Genomic DNA, 22,965 nt, shown 5'->3' with positions numbered 1-22,965 from the left:
GTGGCTCCCCCAGCAGGAACTGGATCAGGCAACCTATGTCTTTGTGGAAACATAAGTCTAGTCTCTTGCCAGCCTACACTTACAGGTATGCTAAAATATAGTAAGTTAAAAAAGAAGAATATGTTAATATATATATCACACACAGTTATCAAGACCTGTAGAAGTATACAGTACAATACCTTATTTCAGGTAAAGATGAGAAGGAACATAATTTACCAGATTTGTTTTTCAGAAATGCTTTGTAGGCCATTATTAGTAAGTATTTAGCAACAATAATATCAGACTAATATTCGAATTACAGTTGATTCCAAATATAATTTTTAAAGAAGTTTTTTCAAAAAAAGCTAGACAGTAGAAATTCCGAGCCCATCAATGACAGAGACAAAGCAATGAGAATGAGCTCACACAAAAAGACAGAACATTAGAATTACAGATGTTTAGAATACATGCAATTGAAAAATTGATTTCATTTTTCCTCATCAATTAGGATACAGTAAAAAGAGTTACAACCTAGCTTACATTAAACAAAAGATTAATCCACAGTGTAAGTAAAAGCTGCTCAAAGCTGGCAGGAAAAAAGATTCTCTCCTAATAATATTCATATTCTCCAATGGCCCAGCTCTCCAACATTATTCATGCTAAGCTGCATCACATTCCATGCATGATCATATTGATTTCAAATGAATTCAGTCTGGAGTAGATTAATGTGCACAGCTGCATAAATAAAGTAGGTCAAGGTGATAATAGCTTGACCTCACACAACCTGCGGGTTGCAAGACTTCTATTACCAGTCTAAAAACACATAGCAGAACAGCTTGTACCACAACTGTAGTTACACTTAGAGGATGACAGGGAAGACTTACCTTGTCCAGCTAGCAGAGGTCTATACAACCTCCAAATAATTTTTTGGTATGTGGCCAAATACACAAAAGCCCAAACCACACCTGTGTGAATGCCACTGCCTTGCAGATTCCCAGTCAATGGTGACACAGCTGAGCAACAACACTGGCACTATGTCTCCAGGTGGCCTCTCTGCAGGCTTGGTAGCCTGTAAGGTAGGGAGCTCTTCTACAGAGTGGATTAGAGGACTTGAAAAACTGAGGCTCTGAATGCTGTGACATACAGATGATGGGAATATTAAGGTGAGGAAGGAAAGGGTTAGAGTAATGGGGTCACTGCTGTGTGAAATGTGAGTGTTACAGGAGTAACAAAATATTCATGGCTTCAAGAAAACAAAGTTATTAACTACATACAAACCACCTCCAGCATCAGAAGCCCCTAAGCTACAGATGACTGCGTACTTGGAGAATACAAGGAAAAATATCATATATGCTAGTCTTGTTCTAATACTCTCCCCTAAGCATCTGCTTTGGGGCAGTAATGAAAAGAGGGTACCGGGCTAGATTTAAGAGATACTGTAGCTCTGATGTTACTGAGGATGTGGTACTACACACAAGTTATGGTACAACAGCTAATTAGCAACTGCTATTTATCACTGTCAGGTAAACGGCTATTGCCAAACTGGGGGCTGTGCAACAATTTGAATTTGTAGTGGCTCTGCTCACCTGCCAGTGATAAGCAACCGCTACAAACAACCTGACTGAAAACATGGACTGCTTAATGCTGATTACAGGACAATCTCCATCTTTGTTATAGGAAAAGGTCCACCTGCCCAAATTTGTGCAGGCACATTGGGCCACCTTGTGCTGACTCTGATAGAGTGGGCACCTGTCATCTAGAGCTCTGCATCCAAAGTAGATACCGCCTTGCTCTTCTACAGCTCTTTGCTTCTGATAGATTTCAATATCTTTCACTAAGGAGGGAAAAACTGTTATCCAACAAGCCAATGGAGAAATTAAGAGAACCAGTCCATCAGAATCCCGACCATGCCTCTTAAAAAAAATTCTCTATGAGGGCATGTAATGGAAAGGAGTCACAGGACTTGATTAAATCCTTAAAAACTATCCCACACATCTTCAGCATCATGAAAGCCTTCTGTAATATATCTCTTGTTAGAAAATCCTGTGATCAGTGGCTTCTGATGAGCAGACACCCTTTCCTGTTGAACAAATACACACTAACATGGGACGAAGTACGTATTTCCTTTGTAGCTAGCACTTGATACCTTGACTGAACTTGATAGACTAACCAGACCCACACAGCAAGAGGTGCATACTTCAGAGAAACTGAGGATGGCAGCCTTTACCTCCATGATCTAGCATTCAATTGGAAAGGAAATCACACGAGATAAGTAAAGGGACACTGGAATCCAAACCTATCCAAGAATTTAAAGGCAACATTTGTTGCTCTATAACCTCTAGCACAAACTACATGATCTAGCGTGTGATGACGTACATGGCCTTATTCACTCAGAATGCTACTTTTTAACCTTTCTATAAAGAACATCTTTTCCCCAGGTTGGGGGGGTGGACATGAAGATGTTACTTTAGTTAAAGCCCAGCTGAGGCCATCCTGAAGCTAGTGGTTCTTGGAGCTTTTGGACTTTCAATACCTTGAGCTCAGAGTTCTCAAGTCTGCAGGCAGACTACTTAGCTTGCTAAACAAACAAAAAGAAAAAACAGTAGAAAACATTCCCTCTTAAGGAACAGCTGTAGGAATACTGACTACAGCTCTTCCTGTAGGAATTACTAAATAATTTACCTTTGCAAGGTCTTCCTCTATAACATCATTTCGCATTTGAGCGGCATCCAACTGAGTATAGAATCGCGCACCAATCATAGGCATGATATCATTTACACTGCGAAGCCTGTTTTGGTCAGTCAGCAAATACCTGCCAAAATATCCCCATCCCCCAAAAGGTAACTTAAACATGCTGCAAACGCCAGAGAGATCATCCTATTATGATTTTATATCTATTTGACCCTGATGTCCATTTAATACACAAAGTTGACAATTGCAGCATTTCTTATAAAAAGATATTAACAGAGAAAAGGTGTGTTAACTTACATGTATACATCCAGTCAGTTATTTATACAAGATAGGAGTGTACTTTCATGGAACTGCATAGTTCACCCACTCAAACAGCAAGAACAAACTCAAAAAGAGAGAAAACGCGAAGATTCAGATTGTCATGCAATTGTTTTTCAAATGAGGGAGGGGACAGATTTCTACTTTTCCCTCTTAGGCTGCAAGAGAAGAAAGGCTGACTATACTAAAGAACACCACAAAATAATATGCAGCCAAGAAAAACTAGTAATTAACCCTTTGGTCAAAAAGGCAACGTGCCTATTTCTCCACACCTTCTGAAACTGTAAGATAATACTAGCATGCTATGGTAGATAATAGGCAGTGAAGCCCAGTATTGAAGACAACTTAAAATGCTTGTTTTGTTTAAGTTCCTAATTCTCATTAGGAGCTTTAACAGCACTTAGTAAAGGAAGGACATTGATTTTATTAGATACACCATGAAAATACACATTATACAAATGAATTTTGAATTATGTTTAATGATGCATTGACTGTGCAGACAACTCAATGAAAGTATTTATATCTGTAATCTTACTTGCACCTAAAAATATCATTTGACATTTTCATTTGTATGTTTAAAAAAGTAGCAATTTCCTTTAAAAGACTGATTAAGCAAACTTACAAAATCAGATTCTTCAGATCAGAGGAATAGTTGATTGTCACCAGTTCCATTGCTTTCTGCAAATTCTCTCTCTGAATTCCTGATAAAGAATTGCAAGCCAAAGCCAACACAACTTTCCCCAGGGAGATCAGATCTGCTTGCTAACAGGGAAAACACACAGAGATAAGATTCTTAGTAGAGATAAATATTACCTAGTGTACTAGACGGTGTTTAAAAACAGACAGTTCTTCAATAACCTTAGAAGAATTTGAGCAACTAAAATAAGTGCTATTCAAGTCATAGTTCAATATGACTGTTCAAGTTACAGTAGTCAAAACGTACAGAGGAAAATCTGTCCTGATTTTCTGTCCTGATACCTAGCTATTTCTAGGTACTATATTTATCTTTGAATGCTTAAAAATTATCTATTTTTAGCTTAAGGATAGTACCAGAGAGAACTCTGGTGTAGTGAGCAGAAGCTCTGCGAAGAGGTTCTCCTAACAACCCACCTGCTCATTCCTGACAAGTCAAGGAGTTGGTGGCAAATAGAGCAAGTCTTCTCGATACAAGATGCAGAAATACCTATGAAGGATTATTTGTTAAAACAGAAACATCATTTGCTGGACTCATATCTTTTCACACTGGCCATTAAGTGTGAATTCCACACCAGAATCCACACCAGATACCAGCAAATGGCGTTTCTGTTTTAACAAAGAGCTCAAAGTTTTTCATCTCTGACGGCCAGCGTGAAAAGATATGAACTGCCTGAAATAACTAGCCAGGAACAGGCCTGTATGGCTGACAAATTGAGCAGCATCACATTTTATGAAGAAATCCTTAGTGTTACTAAACACTTTCCTTAAAAGTAGAACTGCTCTTACAAGATGAATGCTGCATACAGGCTGCTTTGACACAACAGAAAATTCTGCCAATTTGAATAGCCACCAGAAATTATTTTGAAAAGCTATACCAGATTTTAAAGCCCACCCCTAAAAACAGGAGCCTAATTTAGCAGCAGACAATGACATTTATAGCAAAAGCTGCCTGATTCTTTCCATAGAAAGGCTTTCAGCTGCACACAATTTGGCCAAACTTGAAACATCCGCAGCTTTTGATGCTGGATGTCTGCTTCAGACTGAATTCAAGAGTCAGCTAGAGATACAAATTTAGTATTTTCCTGAGTTTTTTTCTGAGAAAGTAAGATATTTTTGCAAAAGTAGAAAAAGTGAAAGCTACTAATTATCAAGAATGTCAGCTCCATAGTCTAGAGCAAGGTATGCCATTTAGCAGAGAATGCAGTCATACAAGGAATACACCTTCTATCATTTCTGTAAGAAAGGCCGAAAATTTGGCAGCACTGCAACATTAAAAGTTCCATTTAGAATTTGGCAGCTTTAGAAAAAGTGCTGTGATGGTGAACGTGCCACAGCCCCTCACAGCTCTTCCACACAGAGGGGTTACCACATGTTTGCTGCCTCTGGCTGCAGTAACTGAGAGAGCTTTCCCTGCAGCCATATCTCCCAGGTGTTGAGGGACAGAGTAAAGAAAACTTTTCCAGGTCTTTCAATGTCCCCACTGTCTCCATATCAAGTTCAATTAAGCAGCACAATTTAAACATGGATACGCAACATGGCAGAAGCTAAAAAGTATGGTACTCTTGTATCTAATGAAGACAGAAACAGGATGTGGAAAATGAGACAGAAATAAGGAAAAAGTGGTGGAGAAGGAGATGGGACTGGCATTTGCTAGACTATTTCCTAAGGAACCAGGAACTCCTGAGTATCAGCATTCCTTTGTACTTTGGTAAAGAGAAACGAACAAGGGCAACAAACCCCATTTTGGTGGGAACCCACTTGCTTCCACTACCAAGTAGTCAATTTGAGCAGCAGAGGACACTGCCTATAGCTGAACAGAGGAACCCTGCTGATGCAGCATCTATAGAGAGACATATGTCACCTGGCACAATGGCATTTTTACTATTTTTTTTTTCTCTAAAAGACTTAGAAGAAACGTGTAAGTATTTGTATTAACCACAATCTATCTTCTTCTGCAGTCCCCTACTTGATGACTAATACCTTCCAACTTTTACTAATTCATAAGGATGTATCCCATATAAATGCTCTATCATCACACAACCCTGAGACACTGAAAATATACAACTCCAGGCAAGACTCTATGAAAACGTAGTCTTCCTTTATATAGGTGTTTTCATAACACAGATTACATTAGATTTTAAAAATGGTTGAGAAAGAGTCTTACATTAACATCAGCCAGGAAATCCTAAATTCAGGCTTTTGGTTTTTTGAGTGTTTGACTCGCAACTTTAATTTTCGTTTGTTTTGCGAATTACACCTAATAGAAAAACTGGCAGAGATGGTATAATACACCAATGCAGCCTCAAACACATACATTTCAAATTACAGTCAATGCTTAACTTGTTTTAGTTGCAAAAGTGGCTTGGATTCATGTCCTGGTTCTGGCTGGGATGGAGTAAACTTTCTTCCCAGTATCTGGAGGGGTGCTGTGTTTTGTGTTTGGTATGAGAGGAACGCCGATGGCCCATTGATGTTTTGGTTGTTGCCAGTACAGTAGCGCTTGCACCGGGGACTTTGCTTGCACCGGGGACTTTTCTGCTTCCCATGCTCTGCCAGGTATTCCATACCACGTGACGTCGTGCTGAGTATATAATTAGGAGGCGTGGTCCGGGAAAAGGGGGGCTCTCACGGTTCCAGACACGTGAGGCATCGGTTGGCGGGTGGTGAGCAGTTGCATTGTGCATCGCCTGTTTTGTATATTCTGCTATTGTTGTTGTTATCATTGTTATTATTTCTGTTCTACTTTGTTTTACTTCAATTATTAAACTGTTTTTATCTCAACCTGCAAGTTTTCCTACTTGTGCCCTCACGATTCTCTCCCCCATCCTACCAGGGGGTGAGTTGGCAGCTGCGTGTTGTTCAGTTGCTGGCTGGGATTAAACCACAACAATTCATCCTACTAATTTTGGGAACTTAAACTTCAAGCGATTCAGTTAAGAGTCTGACTGATTTAAGATATCTGTAATTCTGCAAGACAATTCAGATTTTGAGTGAGCTGAATTGCTCTCTGGAGGTGCCTCACTAGTCGCTGAAAGAAAATGTTATTATAATGCCTAGTGTTTGAAGTTTTACAAGTGCACAACGACAGGCAGTAATTTTCCTGTGTGATAGGGGAATCATAGACTATCTCACATTGGAAGGGACCCATAAAGATCAGGATTTATGGAAGTCAGATTCCTATTTTAGAAGGGACAAAACTACTATCCACTGACCAACTCTATCCATGCAGACAGGGTATACAACTTCCCAGAAGCTGGGGTACACCATCCTTTCTATAAGGAAGCAATCCACATATGCCTATTAAGCCCTAACCTCCCCTATGAAAGTATCAACAGATTCAGCTCTTCCTGCTTCTAGGCAGAGAAAGGTTAAAGGAGGCACACAAGAACTACTAGACCTCCTTGGAGCAGGGACACCAGAAATAAAGGCTGTAGTCCTGTAGCTGCCTTGCTAGTGCAAGGTACAGATCAGCATTAGGTATGATCATTCCCCTGTTTATACTCTGTATCGTCCTTTGCACGTATCTATGGATCACACCAGTTCCTTTTGCCACAGACCTGCCAGAAGACTTTTGCTATGGTAACTACCAACAGTGACTATTAAGTCATACTGAGTTGATTCTCAACTTCAAGGAAAAGCTTTACACCTTTCAAGTACAGGCTGCCTTTTGTTCAAAAATGTACCTTTCATGCAACTAATGTCCATTTAATTAGCAATTCAATTCGTAACTGTAACCTGTACCAACCTAATTTTTTTATCTCCTGAAAGCTTTGCTAGTAAAGATTTTAATCACCATCTAGTTCATTGATAGAAACATTAAATAGTATTAGACTAAAAACCAGCCCCTAGGAAATAAACTCAGAAACAGTCCTCTTCATTAATGTCTCCCTGTTATCAAATGAATTTCAAATATGTCAGTGAGCAATTTAAAAGTTAATTGAATAGGTACCCTTTTCCTTCTGCTTTTTTTTTTTTTTTTAATATTAAAAAGGTATGTGCTACTATGCCAAATGCCCTGGAGATACCTCAGTATTTTATACACTCGGCTTTATCAGCCAGACATGTAAGCTAGTCAAATAAATCTTATTTTTGACAAGATCCATTTTCCATAAACTCTTTGAAACTGACATTACTTTTTTGTTTATCCTGTTCTACTGCTTTGCTTGGATGAGTAACAGCTCATGCACTCTACGATTCTGTAGACTCACTTATCCTTTTAAGTTCTGGAATTGCACTTAGAAGTCCCTCCAAGCTCCTAGATTTTTTTTAAGTCAACATTAATACTTCAGATGGCTCTTCAGCTAGTTTCTTTAAATTTGGGGAGGTGTATGTGAAAGTTATTTTGGTTTGCTAAATTAAAAATATTTACTTTGAGCAAATGTAACCTTATAGCCCTCGAAAAAAATCAATGAAACTTATGTTTTCTCTTCATTTTGTATGGAGAGGACTTACCTTCATTTTATTCCAAGTACAGAAAAATTTATTACACCTTTCTACTGTTTCTTACATCACCATTTGCAGTTTTCTCATCTGTATCTCGTAACTGACTGACACAAGACTTAAGGATTGGGGGGTGGAATTTATATAGGTTTAACACCTTGTTTTTAATGCAAGTGGCCATTCATATTTCATTTACTTCTTTTTAGCTTCTCTTATTGTTGCCTTTATTTAACTCTTAAATGATCATATAAATTAATGTGTTTAATACAGACTGTAAAGAACAATTGCATTCCTTTTACATAGCCCCTCGCTGTTCTGGCCAAACTCTTTCCTATCTATATTAACAATGGGAAATAGCCAGAAAGTGACAAATGCTAACAAAAACACCTTCCTCCATTGAAGACAGCAACAAGGAAATGCATATTAGCTGGGCAGTAAACCAAGAGATAACCTACATTTTTAACAGTCACAGGAGTCCCAGAGGAATTCAGGAACTGGGTCATGGAGCGAGAGGAAAAAGGACAAGCAGCAGCTGTTATTTTGTAATTTTATCTGGCTAGGGCAAACAAAGGTAGAGAATGATAAATGACTCCTGAATTTCAAGGAATGAACTCAGTCCAGAATCTCTGAAGGAACAAAATGGCTAGTGAAAGCCTAGCCCTTCTAGAGGAAGCAACAAAAAAGGCGGCAATACTTTATTTTCTAACTCCAGTTTAGATCTTCCAAACTATGTATTTAAGAGTACTTCTTTTCTGGTTTAGCAGTCATACCTGAACAATTTGGATACTATCAATGCATAAAACCTGCAAAAACACCCCTCCTAAACAAAACTAGGCATTACCAAGCAAGTTAGTTGCCAAGTGTTGGGCTGCTATGGTGGTAAATGCTTTTGACAGATTTGTGTACCCATGACTATTTTTAGATTTGTACCTCCAAGTACATTAAATGTGTTGCTTTAAAATTACTTGAATGTCATAATACCTCAGGAGGATCTCTTTCCCAGCTGCAATTAAAATAAATTTAAAGAAGTATTTAAATTAAAAAAAAAATCTCATTACCTTTTTAGGCATGGAATCCCTCACTTGCATGTATTCCTATCTTCTCTCAACTGTTTTCCACTAAATGATTACCAAAAGCCCATTGATATCTAGCTGGGCAGGGGGGAAATCCTTTGATGTACTCAAAGTACACCGAAAATTGCTTTACTGTATCATTCAAAAAAAAAAAAGTTGCTATGTTCTAGGACATGGTCTCCAATGAGCTAGTTTCTGCCTGGCCAAAGTTCAAACATTTCATTTATTACTGGAATACCCTGAAATGAGCAATTTTTTCACAGTGAATGAGCTCAATTAATGAAAAGAAATTAAATCCAACTCCCTACTGTAGTCTTTCACTCCCAGTACGGACAGGGTATGTGATGACTGCTGAAGCAATGTACTTTACCCTGAGGGGAAGTAAAGAGGCACTTCTGTGTACAGTGATGCTCCACATGACTGTGGAACAGTTTTTGTTAAGTCTAAAGGAATTCTTCTTAATTCAGGAATTATGCAGAGTCCACACTTCAGAGAATGCCAGGAGAGCATGGAAGAACTAGGAGCCTAAAATAAAGATCACTAGACCTTTTAGGAGTGAGGAGAAGGCCTAAGTGCAGTTATTTCAAAGATCTCTTACTCCTCTGTGAACAGGTATTCAACACTTAGTTATTTCTATTAAAATCACAAAAGAGAAAGCAGAGCAAAAACTGTTATTGAACCATTATTTTTTCATCTCGAACACTAAATGTAAGATTTTTCTTCTCCTTCCTTTAGAAATTCGTATTTCCAACCATTTCTGACATAAGTTTGTTAAATATTAGTAATTCAACCTGTTTGGTGAGTTTGCTGAAATTTTAGAAGCAGAAGATAGCAAAATGAGCATTCACATTTCTAAATTACAAGCAAATTTGAATAATGCACAGCAGAACCCAGATCAAATCAGGAATGAAAAAATACAGTTATTTAGAGATAAATATACTGGACTACAGTTTAATTAAAATGCTTGTCTTCCAAAAGGAATCACACTGGTTTTCAGTACTCCCCATGCCAAGTCACCAACTTAACTATGGCGCTGTTGTCTTACCTGAAACTGAGCCATTAATGCCAGTGGATTATTCTGACTGTTGTCAAATGTCAAAACGTCAAAGATTCCAACACAATTAACTCGTAACCTTTAGAAACAAGAAGAGAAAAGAAAAAAGTGTCATTAAATCGTTGGTTACTCAGTTTTTCCTCTAGCGTTCATTGAATGCTTTGTTATGACAAAAAAGTCATCAGTACTCAGCAAATTAGTATGAAGCAGAAAATACTGATTTTACTATTTGATAAAATGCAACAGAGTCTTCAATTTACAAATAAATCAACAAATTTCTAAATTGGCAGTAGTGGATCTGAACAGTACTTTAAGGATAATGCATAAGTCTTCCCAAAATGTGTTTAAAAAGAACTTAAAAATTTACAAGTTTTAGCATGCATTCATTTTTAGTGTCACGCCAGTTAAAAGTAACAGAATTTTCTAGTTAAACTTTGTTATTTCCATAACAGGTGTATGGTCAGCAGCTACCATGAACACAGATCACAGTACACAGTGAAAATGAATGCTTTCATTACCTTGTTTTGCCCGTTACTAGAATCTTTGTGGGATCCATAACTCGGCACGCCAGTCCTGCTGTATGTATGGTCCGTAACGCAGAGCTGAGCTGCACAATATATGCCCATATCAAAGACTCTGGAAGCAATCCAGCATGCTGCCGTGGTAAAGGTCCATCATGCTGACCTAGAAGCAAAACGTTGTAAGCATCAACAAAAGGCTACTACATAAAATTAAAGTTACCACATTTTGAATTATACAATTAACTTACATACTCATTTCATTCAACTCTTGACAGTCCTTGAAAGACTTATCTATTGTGCTTTAATGGTTGGGTTGGGGTTGTTTTTTTGTTTGGGTTGGGTTTTTTTGGAAGGACACCACATTTTAAAATGGTGACAACTCATTAGGCATTATTATTTTTACTCTCATGCTGATTTTTAAAGTTTAGAATGAATAACCACCACAAAAAGAGCACCAGTTAGAAACTGCTGAAAGTGGGTGATACATCAAAATATGCAGGTACTTCAGAAGTAAAAATGCCGGTATTCTGAAACAACAACAATCTACCAGAATAGCTGCAACAGATTCCATTTTACCTCCTTTATTGTAGGAAGGCTCACAAATTAAACATTCTCTATCATCTGATAAGACAAAGTAAGAAGCTAGTTTCAAATTACATGGACAAATCAGACTGGAAGATTTGGTGGCTAAACATCACTGAACACAACTTCACTTATGTTCTGCTGTAACCCAACTCCCTGACAAGTCATCACTGCATGACCTCTGTTCAATGGGCCATATGAAAGCAATACATCACTCCCCTTCTAAATGGATTTGTAGTCCTTCTTTCAAAAGTAAAACTAATTCTTTGCAAACACACCCCTAAATTCTACATTGCAAACTGTTTCTGAGTAATACTGAGCCAGAGATGAAAAAATAAAGATACAGATAACAAATGTTATTTTTAGAAAGATGCATGTAATACAAAGAAGTTGCTACTGTTTGCACGGCACAAAGCTGAAGTAAGAGAAGAAAATACATCCAGAGTAAGACAGTGCATCTCAATTTTACAAAACATGATAGGCATTTCATGAGGTTGCGTCAGTACTGATTTTGCTAATCTTGAGACCAGTAATATCATCAGTATTCAGTAAAATCATGTAAGTATCCGATTCAGCTGTAAACTGACTGCACTCCTCCAAACATTTGTTTCTTGGGTTTTTTACTTGTTTTTTTTCCTTCCTCTCCCTTACAGGAGCATGGTAACATCTATGCACTTGCTCAAAATAAGTTTGTGTGTGCTTGCATGTGTACACACAAACATACATATGCGAGAGTTAAAAAGTGAAGCAGATTACTGAAAATATTTTACTTAGAAATTTTACTGATTTGGGGGTGATGGGCTGGAAATGTTCCCAACTTTCATTTCTGAGCTTTTGTTTGTTTGTTTTTAAACTTTAGTTCATTTTGTAGGTTTAGGGTGCTTTGGTTTAGATTATAAAGATCAAGACACTGACTCCTTTAAATAGCAATAAGCCTGGCACGTCTACTAAAGGCTGAATATAATGAGATACTCTTTGTTTTTTCTGGCCTCCTGATGAATCATTATGCAAATCACTTCCCACAAACCAGCATACCAGAAGTCTCACGTAGCAAACTTTTTTCCCCTCACGATTTCTTTTCTTCAGCATGACAAAAATTATGATGACATAAAATGACTGAGGAGATACAACCTCCTTTATTAGTCGAGGCTCTTTCTCTAGTTACTACTTGCTATAGAATACACTTTGTATTTGGTAAACAGCAACGCGTGTGGTATGTTTAACAGGAATCCATATGGACCCCGTAAGACAGAGTTACATCTGTATGAAATAAATATTTCCAGAACAGAAATGTTACTATAGTATCCCAAAGAGAGAGAAAAGCCAAAACTTGGGGGTTATTTTTCTGCATGCAACTTAAAAACAACAGCAATTGCCCTTTGATTTCCAGATAAAGGCAATGTAACTAAGAGTATTCAACATATGCTGACAAGCTGAAAGATCAGAGTTCAACACAGCTTCTCCCCCTCTATCAGAAAATCTCAATCAAGCAACAACATTGTTTTACTACTGGAAAGACTCGCTTGAGGCTACAGCCGAATCTAGGCTGCAGCTTTCAGACTGGTTGGCCGCACCCCACGTTCCCATACACTAAAGGTACAAGCTAAAACAGTGGAAGAATCAGTTTTGAAATGCCCTCGTATATATCTATGTGTTCAAAACAAGATTAATAGCAGTTCAGTTTGCTGACCAAGAAGTATGCCCCATGAAGGCCCATCAGGCCTCTGCCACAGATGGAACTTGAGCAAGGACCCAAGGAGATGAGATGCAAAAGCTCACTCTTCAGGCAAAACACAAAAAGCTTTCCAAAAATTACTGAACACAGTGAAAAAACATAACAAGAATATAAGAAAACCTTACAAAAATGATCAGGATTAGTTTACACCAAGAAGTGGCATTTTAGAGGCTTCATGGTTGATTTGAAAAAGACTTGCCACCACAGGCTGAATCCACAGCCACAACATGCAAATTTCAGATTATGTTCTTCCCACCTACTGCAGGGCAGACTCTCCCACTACTTTCATCTCTGAGATGCAGAACATAGATACTAATAGAGAAGATTAAAAATTAAAGAACTGCCATTCCAAAAACACAGGTTATCCATTATTTTTCCTTGCTGTGTTAAAATAAAAATAAATAATGCTGACAATGAGTTTAAATTCTGTGGTATGATTTTCTCCACTGAGCAAGAAATGTCCCCTTTGCACTGCTCTGTGTGTGTGTGCATACACTTTGTTTGTTAAAAAAGCATTCAAATTCAGTTCCCCAGAGTGAGGATAAAGCTGGGGATAGTCCTGGGGTGGGAAGGAAGAGCTGGGACCACCAGCAGTAGGACCTGTTTTACATCAGGAACACTGTCAGAAAGCATGCTAACAAACAGCAATTCTCATCAGACAGTTATGAAAAAAAAAAAAATCAGAAGCCCAATGAAAGATTTAGCTGCTCACTAAATTGAACCTCTCAGGCCTGTAAATCAGTCTTTTACATTGAGAACCATGAATTGTTCAGTGTTTGCTTAGTGTTCCTCAGTTAAAGTACTGAAAGTAAGATAAATGCAGTAGCCTTCATTTCTCCCCCTTCCCCAGGGAAACCTGGGCTTTGGTTTTACATTTCCCAGTTTTCAATATAAAGAACGGTTCTGAACTACTAATGCTGCACTACATTTTGTAAAAAATCTGAAGGTATTGAAAATTTGAATTTACTTTGAAAAAGTTGCAGCTTTTGGCAAAGGTATTTTAGGATAATTATTAGTCACATATTTTGTCTTCACAACATCACACTGACTTCCAATATGCATATATTCTTTCTCCTCACCACAGTTTAAGTACACAACTTGTTCCTTTTTCAATGGAAGAGGTATTTTATGAAAAAACATTCAGCAACTGGTGATGCAAAAACTGTAAAGTCAGCAGTGAAGTCCATTTTTGTGCATAACGTACTGCTACTAGTGTATCCAAAGGAAAACAAAGTCCAGGAAACTTGCCTATCTTCTTTAGAAAGTATTTGTTTGCTGAAAAGCAGAATCTTTGCTGCTGAAAACTACTATTAACAGTATGTACACCAATGTTTAATTACTCAGAGCATTTTTAATAAACAGACCAAAGGACATATCAAAGGCATGTTTATCTCTGCCAACCACAAAAACTCATCAGGACAAAGAAAAAACCTTACTGGCAGCAGTGGATAGTTATTGTTAATTTGCCAGGATTTTCGAGCTGATAGTTTTAAAATACGTACATTCCGAATGTGGTTTACCATTTAATTATTAGACTGTTAAGAACAAGATTTCAGTACTTCTGGGTTCATTTGCTAATTTAAAGAGAACATCATTTCTGCAGAGATAAATGCACTAACATGTACTATTAATCTGAAGTTGAGAAATACCAGAAAGGTGGAAGAAACCCAACAAGTTCCAGAACGACAGATGCTTAGACGCTTTTGATAGAAATAAAAGTGCATTGAGGAAATATGAGGAATGAGAATCAAACAAGAAGGAACTTTTCAAATCAACGTACTCCAAGTAATAACTGAAAAGTCAGACTTCTGATTTTAAAACTTGTGAAAATTTAGTAAAATATGACAGAACAACATTGGATTATGATACTGTACCACCTGAAGAAAGAGGATATTTCATTGCACAAAGAACACTAGCAATAAATCCTATAGAATTCAGAAGCAACAAAGACATTAGTTTACAGTATAAAAATAAACGTAAGCTGCTATTTTTTTTCCATGCCAAATCCCTTCGAAAGTAGTTCTGTAAATAACATGTCAGAAAGAAAACATGTCAGAAAAAAAACCCGAGACTGACCACACTGACACCAGTGACATGCAAGACAGCTATGTAAAACATAATCCTCATCTTTTAACTGTCAAAGTCTCACGTTGCCAACTGGAGTGTTCAACATAAATAAGGTTGCATACCTGAAATCAAATTCTCTGAGTTCACTGATCAGGTTCACAGTGTTGTGCCTCCTAAAACCTTTAAAAGCAATTGTACTAATCTGGGCCTCATGCTGCAGAGTACCCAACTTCCATCCATTCCCCTGCTTCTCTTGGGAGTCTCCTCTAGGCAGGCAGACGGCCAAGAAACTCTGTGAGGGGATGGAGAAAGGATCTGTGAAGGCAAGCAATTCTGAGAAATCAAGTTATAGGTATGCAATCTTATTTTTCTCTCTTAAATTGCTCCTTCTACTGAGGACCAGACTAGAAAGCAGCAGTTAACAAAAAAGAAAGGCCAAAGCAAAGATGTGCAGAAAGATTTGGCAAAATCGGGGAATTTCAGGTGACTTTTTTCCTAATTTATCTAATAAAAAGACTGGAAGAGCAGGTAATGAGAAGTGCCACAGGCAGGAAAGTTATCTTCCTTACATAACCCTGTAAGTTCTGCCACAACAGTTCATTTTAATTAAATAATACTTTGGTTTGGCTGAACAGAAATTGATGTCTTATTTCCAGTTTCAAAGACCATCCCTGCCTATAGAAGGAAGTTGTAGGAGGTCAAATAAAGAGTCCAGATAGCCCAGTAGCCTTTTTCAAAGACACATACACTAAAATCAGAACAGTAGCTTGCAATAGATACCTGAGCATATGAACATAAACAAACAGAATATTCTACTAGCCTCCAATGATTTGCAGCTCAGAGAACTCCTGAGCTAGAGATAGTGTCTTTGCAGTTAACTGTCCTCAAGTATTTCTCCTCTATGAGTAAGCCCACTTTCCCCTTGAACCCAGGCAAATGTCCACAATAATCTGTGACGAAGTTCCATGGCTTAGTTATCTTTACACAGGTTTTGAATTTGCTACCTGGCTAGTTTCATTTGTCAGTTCCTAGTTCTAGGCTGGAAGAAATAGCTAACTAATGTTGCTTATTCATTTTTACTTTATCTCTGATGATTTTTCAGACACCTACCATATTCCAGTCATTTTTAACCCCATCATATTGCTGTCCATCTTTAAGAGCATGAAAAGTACTATTCCACTTCGCTGTTCTTCATACAGAAGCTGTTCCATACCGTTGATCACCCCTGTCACCTCTTCTCAACTTCTTTGCTGTTCTTCTACACCCTTCAAAATGTGTAAGGAAGACCACAACTACAGATATGAGTTTATGATGCACCCACATCTTGAATACCATGTCTTCCATTTCATTGTTCACTCTTTTCTTAATAGTCTGCAACAATCCATTTCCTATTTACTGCTATTCAGCAAGAGGACAATATTTTCCTTAATCTACTTAACTATAACCCCAGATCTATTATTGAGTGGTTACAGCCATGACGGAGGCCATCATTTTATGTTTAGAGTTATGTTTTCCCTCAATTACATCACCTGCTAGATTATCGCCAAGAGTTCCAGTCTTGTAAGATCCTTCTGCAATCCATCACAATTGGCCTTTGTTTTTAACAATCCAAATAATTTGGTATTATCAGCAAACTTTGACAGACCATTATTTATCTTCAGTGCAAATAAGTGAATGTGTTAAGAAATACAACTCCCAGCACATATTCTTGTTAGACCCCATCAGTGACATCCCTTCACTGTGAAAATCAACTGTTCACTCTTACTCTGTTTCTTATCTTCTAACCAGTTATTAACCTAACTGACGACTTTCTCTTTTATCTCATTGTCACTTAGTTTCTTTTAGAGACTCTGATGGGCTTTATTGAAAACCCAAGATCTTATCTACTGGATCTTCCTTCAAAAAACTTTGATAGATTAATGAGACATGACTACCCTTTATAGGAGCAAAACTTAATTCTTTTCCAATATGACAAAAGAATGTGTCCCCAAGAATTTTATTATAACTTCTATTATTTTATCTAGAACAGACATCATTCTTCTATAAGACTCTGGAGAGGTATAAAAACATAACAAGAACTGTTTTGCATGGAAATTGAAAACCATGGGTAGGAGACACTCAGAAGTCTAGTCCTGCAGGTAACAGTCATTAACATGGCAGTAGGTGTTTCAGGTTTATCCTACCAAATTAGTTTCACACAGGGCTCACTGAATTTGTAATTGCATTCTTTGACTTGCCACATGATATGACAAGTGGAAACTAGGGTTTCCTCTGTCTGAGATATTACCACCAAAACCAATGGTGGAACTCAAGTTCCAACCTCACTTATACCAGTCAGCTCAGTGCAAAGCCAATGCGAATTATTCAGTATATAAGGGATCTACAAGCCTTCGAACGTGTTCACACACTACCAATCCATTATACTCTGATCTACCAGATAGCCAAGTAAAAGTTTTCCATGTCAACCTTTGAAACAGATTGAATTCATAGCTAAAGGCTCTAATTTCAAAAGGCACAAGAAAGAAGAAACCTTAGCTTCTGCTTCTCTTTATACACTGGCAGCCTAAAGACATTTAGGGAACATCTACTGTAATAAAATAAACAAGGCTGGGTCATAGTCCTCTTGTTATCCCTACTGCTGGATCTAATTTCAGGGTTGGTCCTGCAACGAGCAGGAAGTTGGGCCAAATGAGCCCTGAGGGTACATTCCTACCCTAAGTATTTCTGTGATTCCATTCAGCTGTGAGCATCTCTTTCTCAGCACAGCACTAGGCTCTGCTAATAGCTTTGGCCTGTCGTGTTCCAGACAACACCTGGATGCAGTTTGTGGGACTGCATGGGTCATGAACTGATCCTAACAGGCAGTGTGATCGGCAGCATACTGTTTTGGAGGGGAAGAGGCTTTAGCCATATGGATATGAACTCTGTCGGGTGACTTGCTGAGCCACAGACCATGCTGTGACAGATTTTATTTATTAATATAGATGTAGCTTTATGACTCCTTTGAAGCCATAGTATATACCTGAAAAAAAATCAGACCTATGATGTGAAGTTTGTGTCTGAAAAGAATATATGTTACAGGGATTTTTCAATCCATTTCTTGTCTTAACTAGTACCTCACATTTCAAAACATTAAATAAAACACTGTCTAATTAGTCCTCATAATACTTTATGAGGAAAAAAAAAAATTTGTAAGTGGAGGGCACCTGAACTGCAAGCATCAAATTGACATAGCATATGTCTTTTACAATTTTGGAAACATCTCCAACAAGTGTCGGGTGTCACTCAGTGACAGACCTACAATTAGGACCCCACAGTTCTTGGCTTCTGATCCCATTCAAACTTATTTCCCTGTCAAAGAATTGTAATTCCCTTACAAACTGACACCAATTTTGCAAATTAGTCCTAAGTCAAATGTGACCAGAAAAGTAAATTGTTCATTGTTAGACTTTTACCTTAACTTGTAACTCGTTATACTTTTCTGTTCTTTAAAAAAAGAATTATATTCAGAAATTTTACAAGTAGAAAGTGAAGAATTCTCTGACCCCAATCAGCTCATGATATGACAGAACTGATTAGCTAAAAAATTAAGTTGCAAGACTATTTCTGACCAGCTACTTACTGCTTAAGTATTAGAAATAGTTTACAGAAGTATTGTATGATAATGTATTTTCCTTACCCCATTTTCGTTTTGTGAAATAGGCATCAGCACTAGGGTCATTGAAGTGTCTGCTCATCATAGTCTCTCCTCCAGCATGAAAATCATATGCAAACACAAGAGCTTAAAAATAGAAATAGGTGACAATTACTAACTCAAGCATATTTAGAAAAAAGTCTCAACACATCAGCTTGGGGGGGAAAAAAAAAAACAAACCAACAAACAACTTACAATGTTCTCCAAACGCTTTAGTGGTAAACACTTCACGCAAGGTTACTATATTTGAGTGCTGAATTTTTTTCCACATGTCAACCAATACCATGCACTTTGTGTTAACAAGACGAAAACCTAGAAAAGAACAAAAAACATGGTTTAAAATTTAACGTTTTGGGGGAGAATTTTTACTTTAACATTTCTTCTGAAACTACTGAAAAGCAACCAGACATTAAAATATGACTAGCATGCTTAGTAATGCTAGTCCTATCGAGACAACTCGATTTTTCTCACCATGTATCCTCCGAAGGCAATATGGCAGGTCATCTTTACTATTTACAGCTTTATAGCATGATGTAATGTACCCAAAGTTGCTTGTTTTCTGTATCCGATTGGGTGGTGGCAGTGGTTCCAAAGGAAAGAGACTGTGGTAGCTGTCCACTTCTGCAGGAACTGCTAAAATCAGTTTATACAGAGAAACATATTAGGCATCAGCTGACTTTGAGAAAGTTATTACAGTAGCAGAGAAGATTAAAATGACTGTCATTAATACGTAAATTCTTTGCCCCATCTTCTAGGTCCATGTAAAGTTAAAATTCACTGTTTTTGCTTTAATACCAATATATAGGTTCCTGGAAAAGATTCCACAGAGCTAAAATAACTGTCTTTAGAAAAAAGTTATAGCAAGTAAAATCAACAGAATAGATGCGAAGTTCCATCTGCCATTTTCTCTTTTGTCTTAAAAATTCACCCTTCTGAATGACCTTTCTTTGGTGTTTTTTTCCTGCACAGATTCATAAATAAGCACCAATTTCCAGACAGACTTCATACCGCTCTAAGAACCCTGTTTTCATCACAAAAAAGCAAATCTGAATCTTACGTGTTTCAGCTGGTTTAGAAAACAGAGAGAGAGGTGCTGAAGGTTTACAAATCAGATTAAGAGATTACCCTTGCAAGAAGAGATACACTTGTACTTCATCTGGATTAGTAAACTAAACTGCATTTTTTTTTTACTGTATCATTATCATATTAAACACACATTTGAGAAGTAAGGATACTGCCACCAAAAAAAGTGATCTGTTTAAATCAAGTTGAACAGTCAATTGTAAATTCTCCGAAAGCCAAATTACAATGAATAGTATATGCTTCTCTTGCCTGACAACTAGTACAAAGTCTTCTCTGATATACCAGCCAATTCACTTTAAAACAAATTAATCTGCTACTTTATATACAGCCTTTGAAAATATATGCATCCTTAAAGGAATACCTAATATGTACAAAGTAATACAATACCGTTCTTCACAAGGCTTTATTGTTGTAACGATTTTTTCTTACTCAACAATTTTAAGTATTCCCAACCATTAAGGAGTTTCAAAACAGAAGAAAATTACAGAAGAAAAAGAGAATAGAAGCAGGAAACAAATTTCATATTTCTGAAATACTTTGTATCTGGTTATCCACAGCCCAGGCTGATGATTAAGTCTTCATGATTAAAAACAGGTGGTGTTTTTTGCAAGATGTTGTTAGTATTGTTGAATACGCACAGTTGCAGAACAATATGATCACAGTTTAGTTTATAAGAAACACTTACTTACCAGGAATATCAGCCTGATCAACCTGGGCCATAGTTATTAAGTGTCTGTTGATCAGTTCCTGAAGAACAAATTAAGTCAAGTTTTGAACATTATAATTCAGCTTATCATTTTTTTAAGTTAACAGTAAGTCTTTGAAGTACCAGCTACTTGTACTAAAATCGGGAGTTGATGCAAGTGTCCGAGGCGGGCTGGGGAGGGGGAGAAGACTACTAGCTTGAAAAACATTACTGTCAAAATATATAAATTCTTGAAGGAAGGAGCTGCAGAAGACACTCTAGCTAGAGTTAGCACTGACAGAGGCACCGACTACAGCAAAGCTGAAATAAATAACCGTCACAGCTACCCCTCAGAGAAGGGCTCATCAACTAACACCTGCATATACTTTCATTTCAGTGAAAGACTTTAAAACTGAGCAGAATTACAGCTTAAAGGAATGCTACATAAATGAACTCATGCACACCAGAACAATACACAAGAAGTAAGAATACTTAGCTGAATAGTAAATTATGGTATGCAGATTAGATTGCAGTCACATATGTTGTAACCTGTCCCCACCCTCTGTTGTACTCCCATCCATTACAGGATTTGATTTTTTAAATTCTCCACAGGGAAAATTGACTGCACAGATTTTGAGTGGCTATTTCTTCTACTATTAGCAATTTTCTAGTTTTTGCCAAGATACGCGATTTTCCTTTAAATTCTCTATTATCTTACCTGTCTGAGCTCATCTGCCATGAAAAAGGAAGGTGCATTTGCTTTTGGCTGCATGTAAGCAACATGCGGTGCAGCTGGATGGTAAATATGGTAGTTTGGAAATACCTGAAAACAAACATTTTAAGAAGCAGTTTAAAATCCTTAAGGATAGGGAAAACTAAGAGTTTTGTAACCCTTTTAGTTTGAACTACTGAACTACAAAGTCTTCATGCACAGTACATGTTACAAATATACTGTCAGATACATCACAATTTCCTTATGTGATATTCACTCCTAATGATTCCAAGGGAGTGTGTGTATGTGTTTACGTATGTACATAGTTATTTTAACATTTTTATGACTGTCTTTTCCCCTCCAGTGTAAACGTAAGAGTTATTCAACCTATCAGAAAAAAAAAAATCTGAATTTTTGATGTTTTCTCATTACGTATGTTATCCATACATACATACACATAGAATGCTTTCTTTCTATTGCTGTATAAAAAACCCCAAAACTCTACACAGACATAAATGAAAATACATAAAAAATTCTCTGGTCCTTAAATTTCAGTGATTTTGGAGAACAATTACAACAACTAAAAGGCAAAATTTTCATACAGAATAAGGGTTTCAGAGTGTTAAGAATAATCTCTGTAGTATCAACTAATTCAGCATTTGGAAACTCCATACACTTCTGTATCGAAAACAAACATACCATTCCTGTGAGAGGTGCTGGAGTTGTATCAGTGTAGAAGTATGTTGTTCCACCCACTGTTTCCTTCTGGATCACCTGGCCAGTAGATGGAGGCTGAGAGACAGCATTAGCAACAGAAGCAGAGGCACTAGTAGGCACCATATAGTTTGCTGGGTTAGGAGTATGACTTCTTCTTCGAGGAGCAGGAGATGTATGAGGAGTTATTTTGGGGGAATGAAGAGGGGAAGATCCTGCTGACAGTGACATTCCTTAAAGAAACACAAAAAAATTCTTGATGAAATCTTTGTCATTAAAAAAAAAAATTAGCAATTTGAAAAAAAACAGCTTTCACTACCAATAATATTCTGAGTAGGTGAGACGTTTAAGGATTGCTACATCTATATGAAGAGTTAAGAGGTAAAACATTAAGAGCAACACTGAAAGATAAATTTTCCCAAAAATCTTTGCTTAGTTCAGAGGGAAAGGGCTTGGGAACTTATGATCTACGCATAGGGAACTGGAATGAAAGATGTAGAAGTAGTAGAAACGGGGAGATTAATCAAATTAATCCTATGTCTAGAATAGAGTTTAAACTGCAAAAAGATAAAATATTAATGACTATACGTTAAGTGAACATTTACGTAAGCTACATGAGCTGTCAATGGAGTTTGCCAAGCTGTAACTCACTTCACCTGATTACATGCGTACCTTTTACTAGAACCAACTCCACAGCTATGAATGAGTATTAGAGTTAGATCTCCAGTAACTACAGCACACAAATAAGCAACACACAATATGTTATTTTTAATAATTTCAGGGAAGAAATTATCTATTTTTCTATAATTATTATATTCAAAAATCATCCTCCAAGAGATCTATTTGATCTCAATATTGATGCAAAGATAGGTAACTTCTCAGAATACAAAGTCTCTTAGGCATTCATGCTGAGATTTTCAA

At 37.2% G+C, this 22,965-nt stretch overlaps 1 protein-coding gene across 1 annotated transcript in view; it reads right to left on the bottom strand.

Moving 5' to 3' along the window:
* PAN3 (PAN3 poly(A) specific ribonuclease subunit) overlaps positions 1-22,275 on the bottom strand; it is a 29,442-nt gene extending 7,167 nt beyond the window's left edge. The window contains exons 1-10 of the mRNA XM_009575056.1: positions 22,030-22,275; positions 21,337-21,441; positions 20,623-20,680; positions 19,322-19,483; positions 19,046-19,162; positions 18,836-18,937; positions 10,770-10,935; positions 10,243-10,330; positions 3,611-3,750; positions 2,662-2,791 (exon numbers count right to left, since the gene is read on the bottom strand). Coding sequence (XP_009573351.1) covers positions 2,662-2,791; positions 3,611-3,750; positions 10,243-10,330; positions 10,770-10,935; positions 18,836-18,937; positions 19,046-19,162; positions 19,322-19,483; positions 20,623-20,680; positions 21,337-21,441; positions 22,030-22,275 — 1,314 coding nt within the window. The remainder of the gene's footprint in view (positions 1-2,661; positions 2,792-3,610; positions 3,751-10,242; positions 10,331-10,769; positions 10,936-18,835; positions 18,938-19,045; positions 19,163-19,321; positions 19,484-20,622; positions 20,681-21,336; positions 21,442-22,029) is intronic.
* Positions 22,276-22,965: the final 690 nt, after the last annotated feature.

This window comes from Fulmarus glacialis, unplaced genomic scaffold, assembly GCF_000690835.1.
Source record: "Fulmarus glacialis isolate BGI_N327 unplaced genomic scaffold, ASM69083v1 scaffold2313, whole genome shotgun sequence".
NCBI lineage: Eukaryota > Metazoa > Chordata > Aves > Procellariiformes > Procellariidae > Fulmarus > Fulmarus glacialis.
Note: the sequence above shows the minus strand (reverse complement) of the source record. Positions and strands in the feature narration are given on the sequence as shown.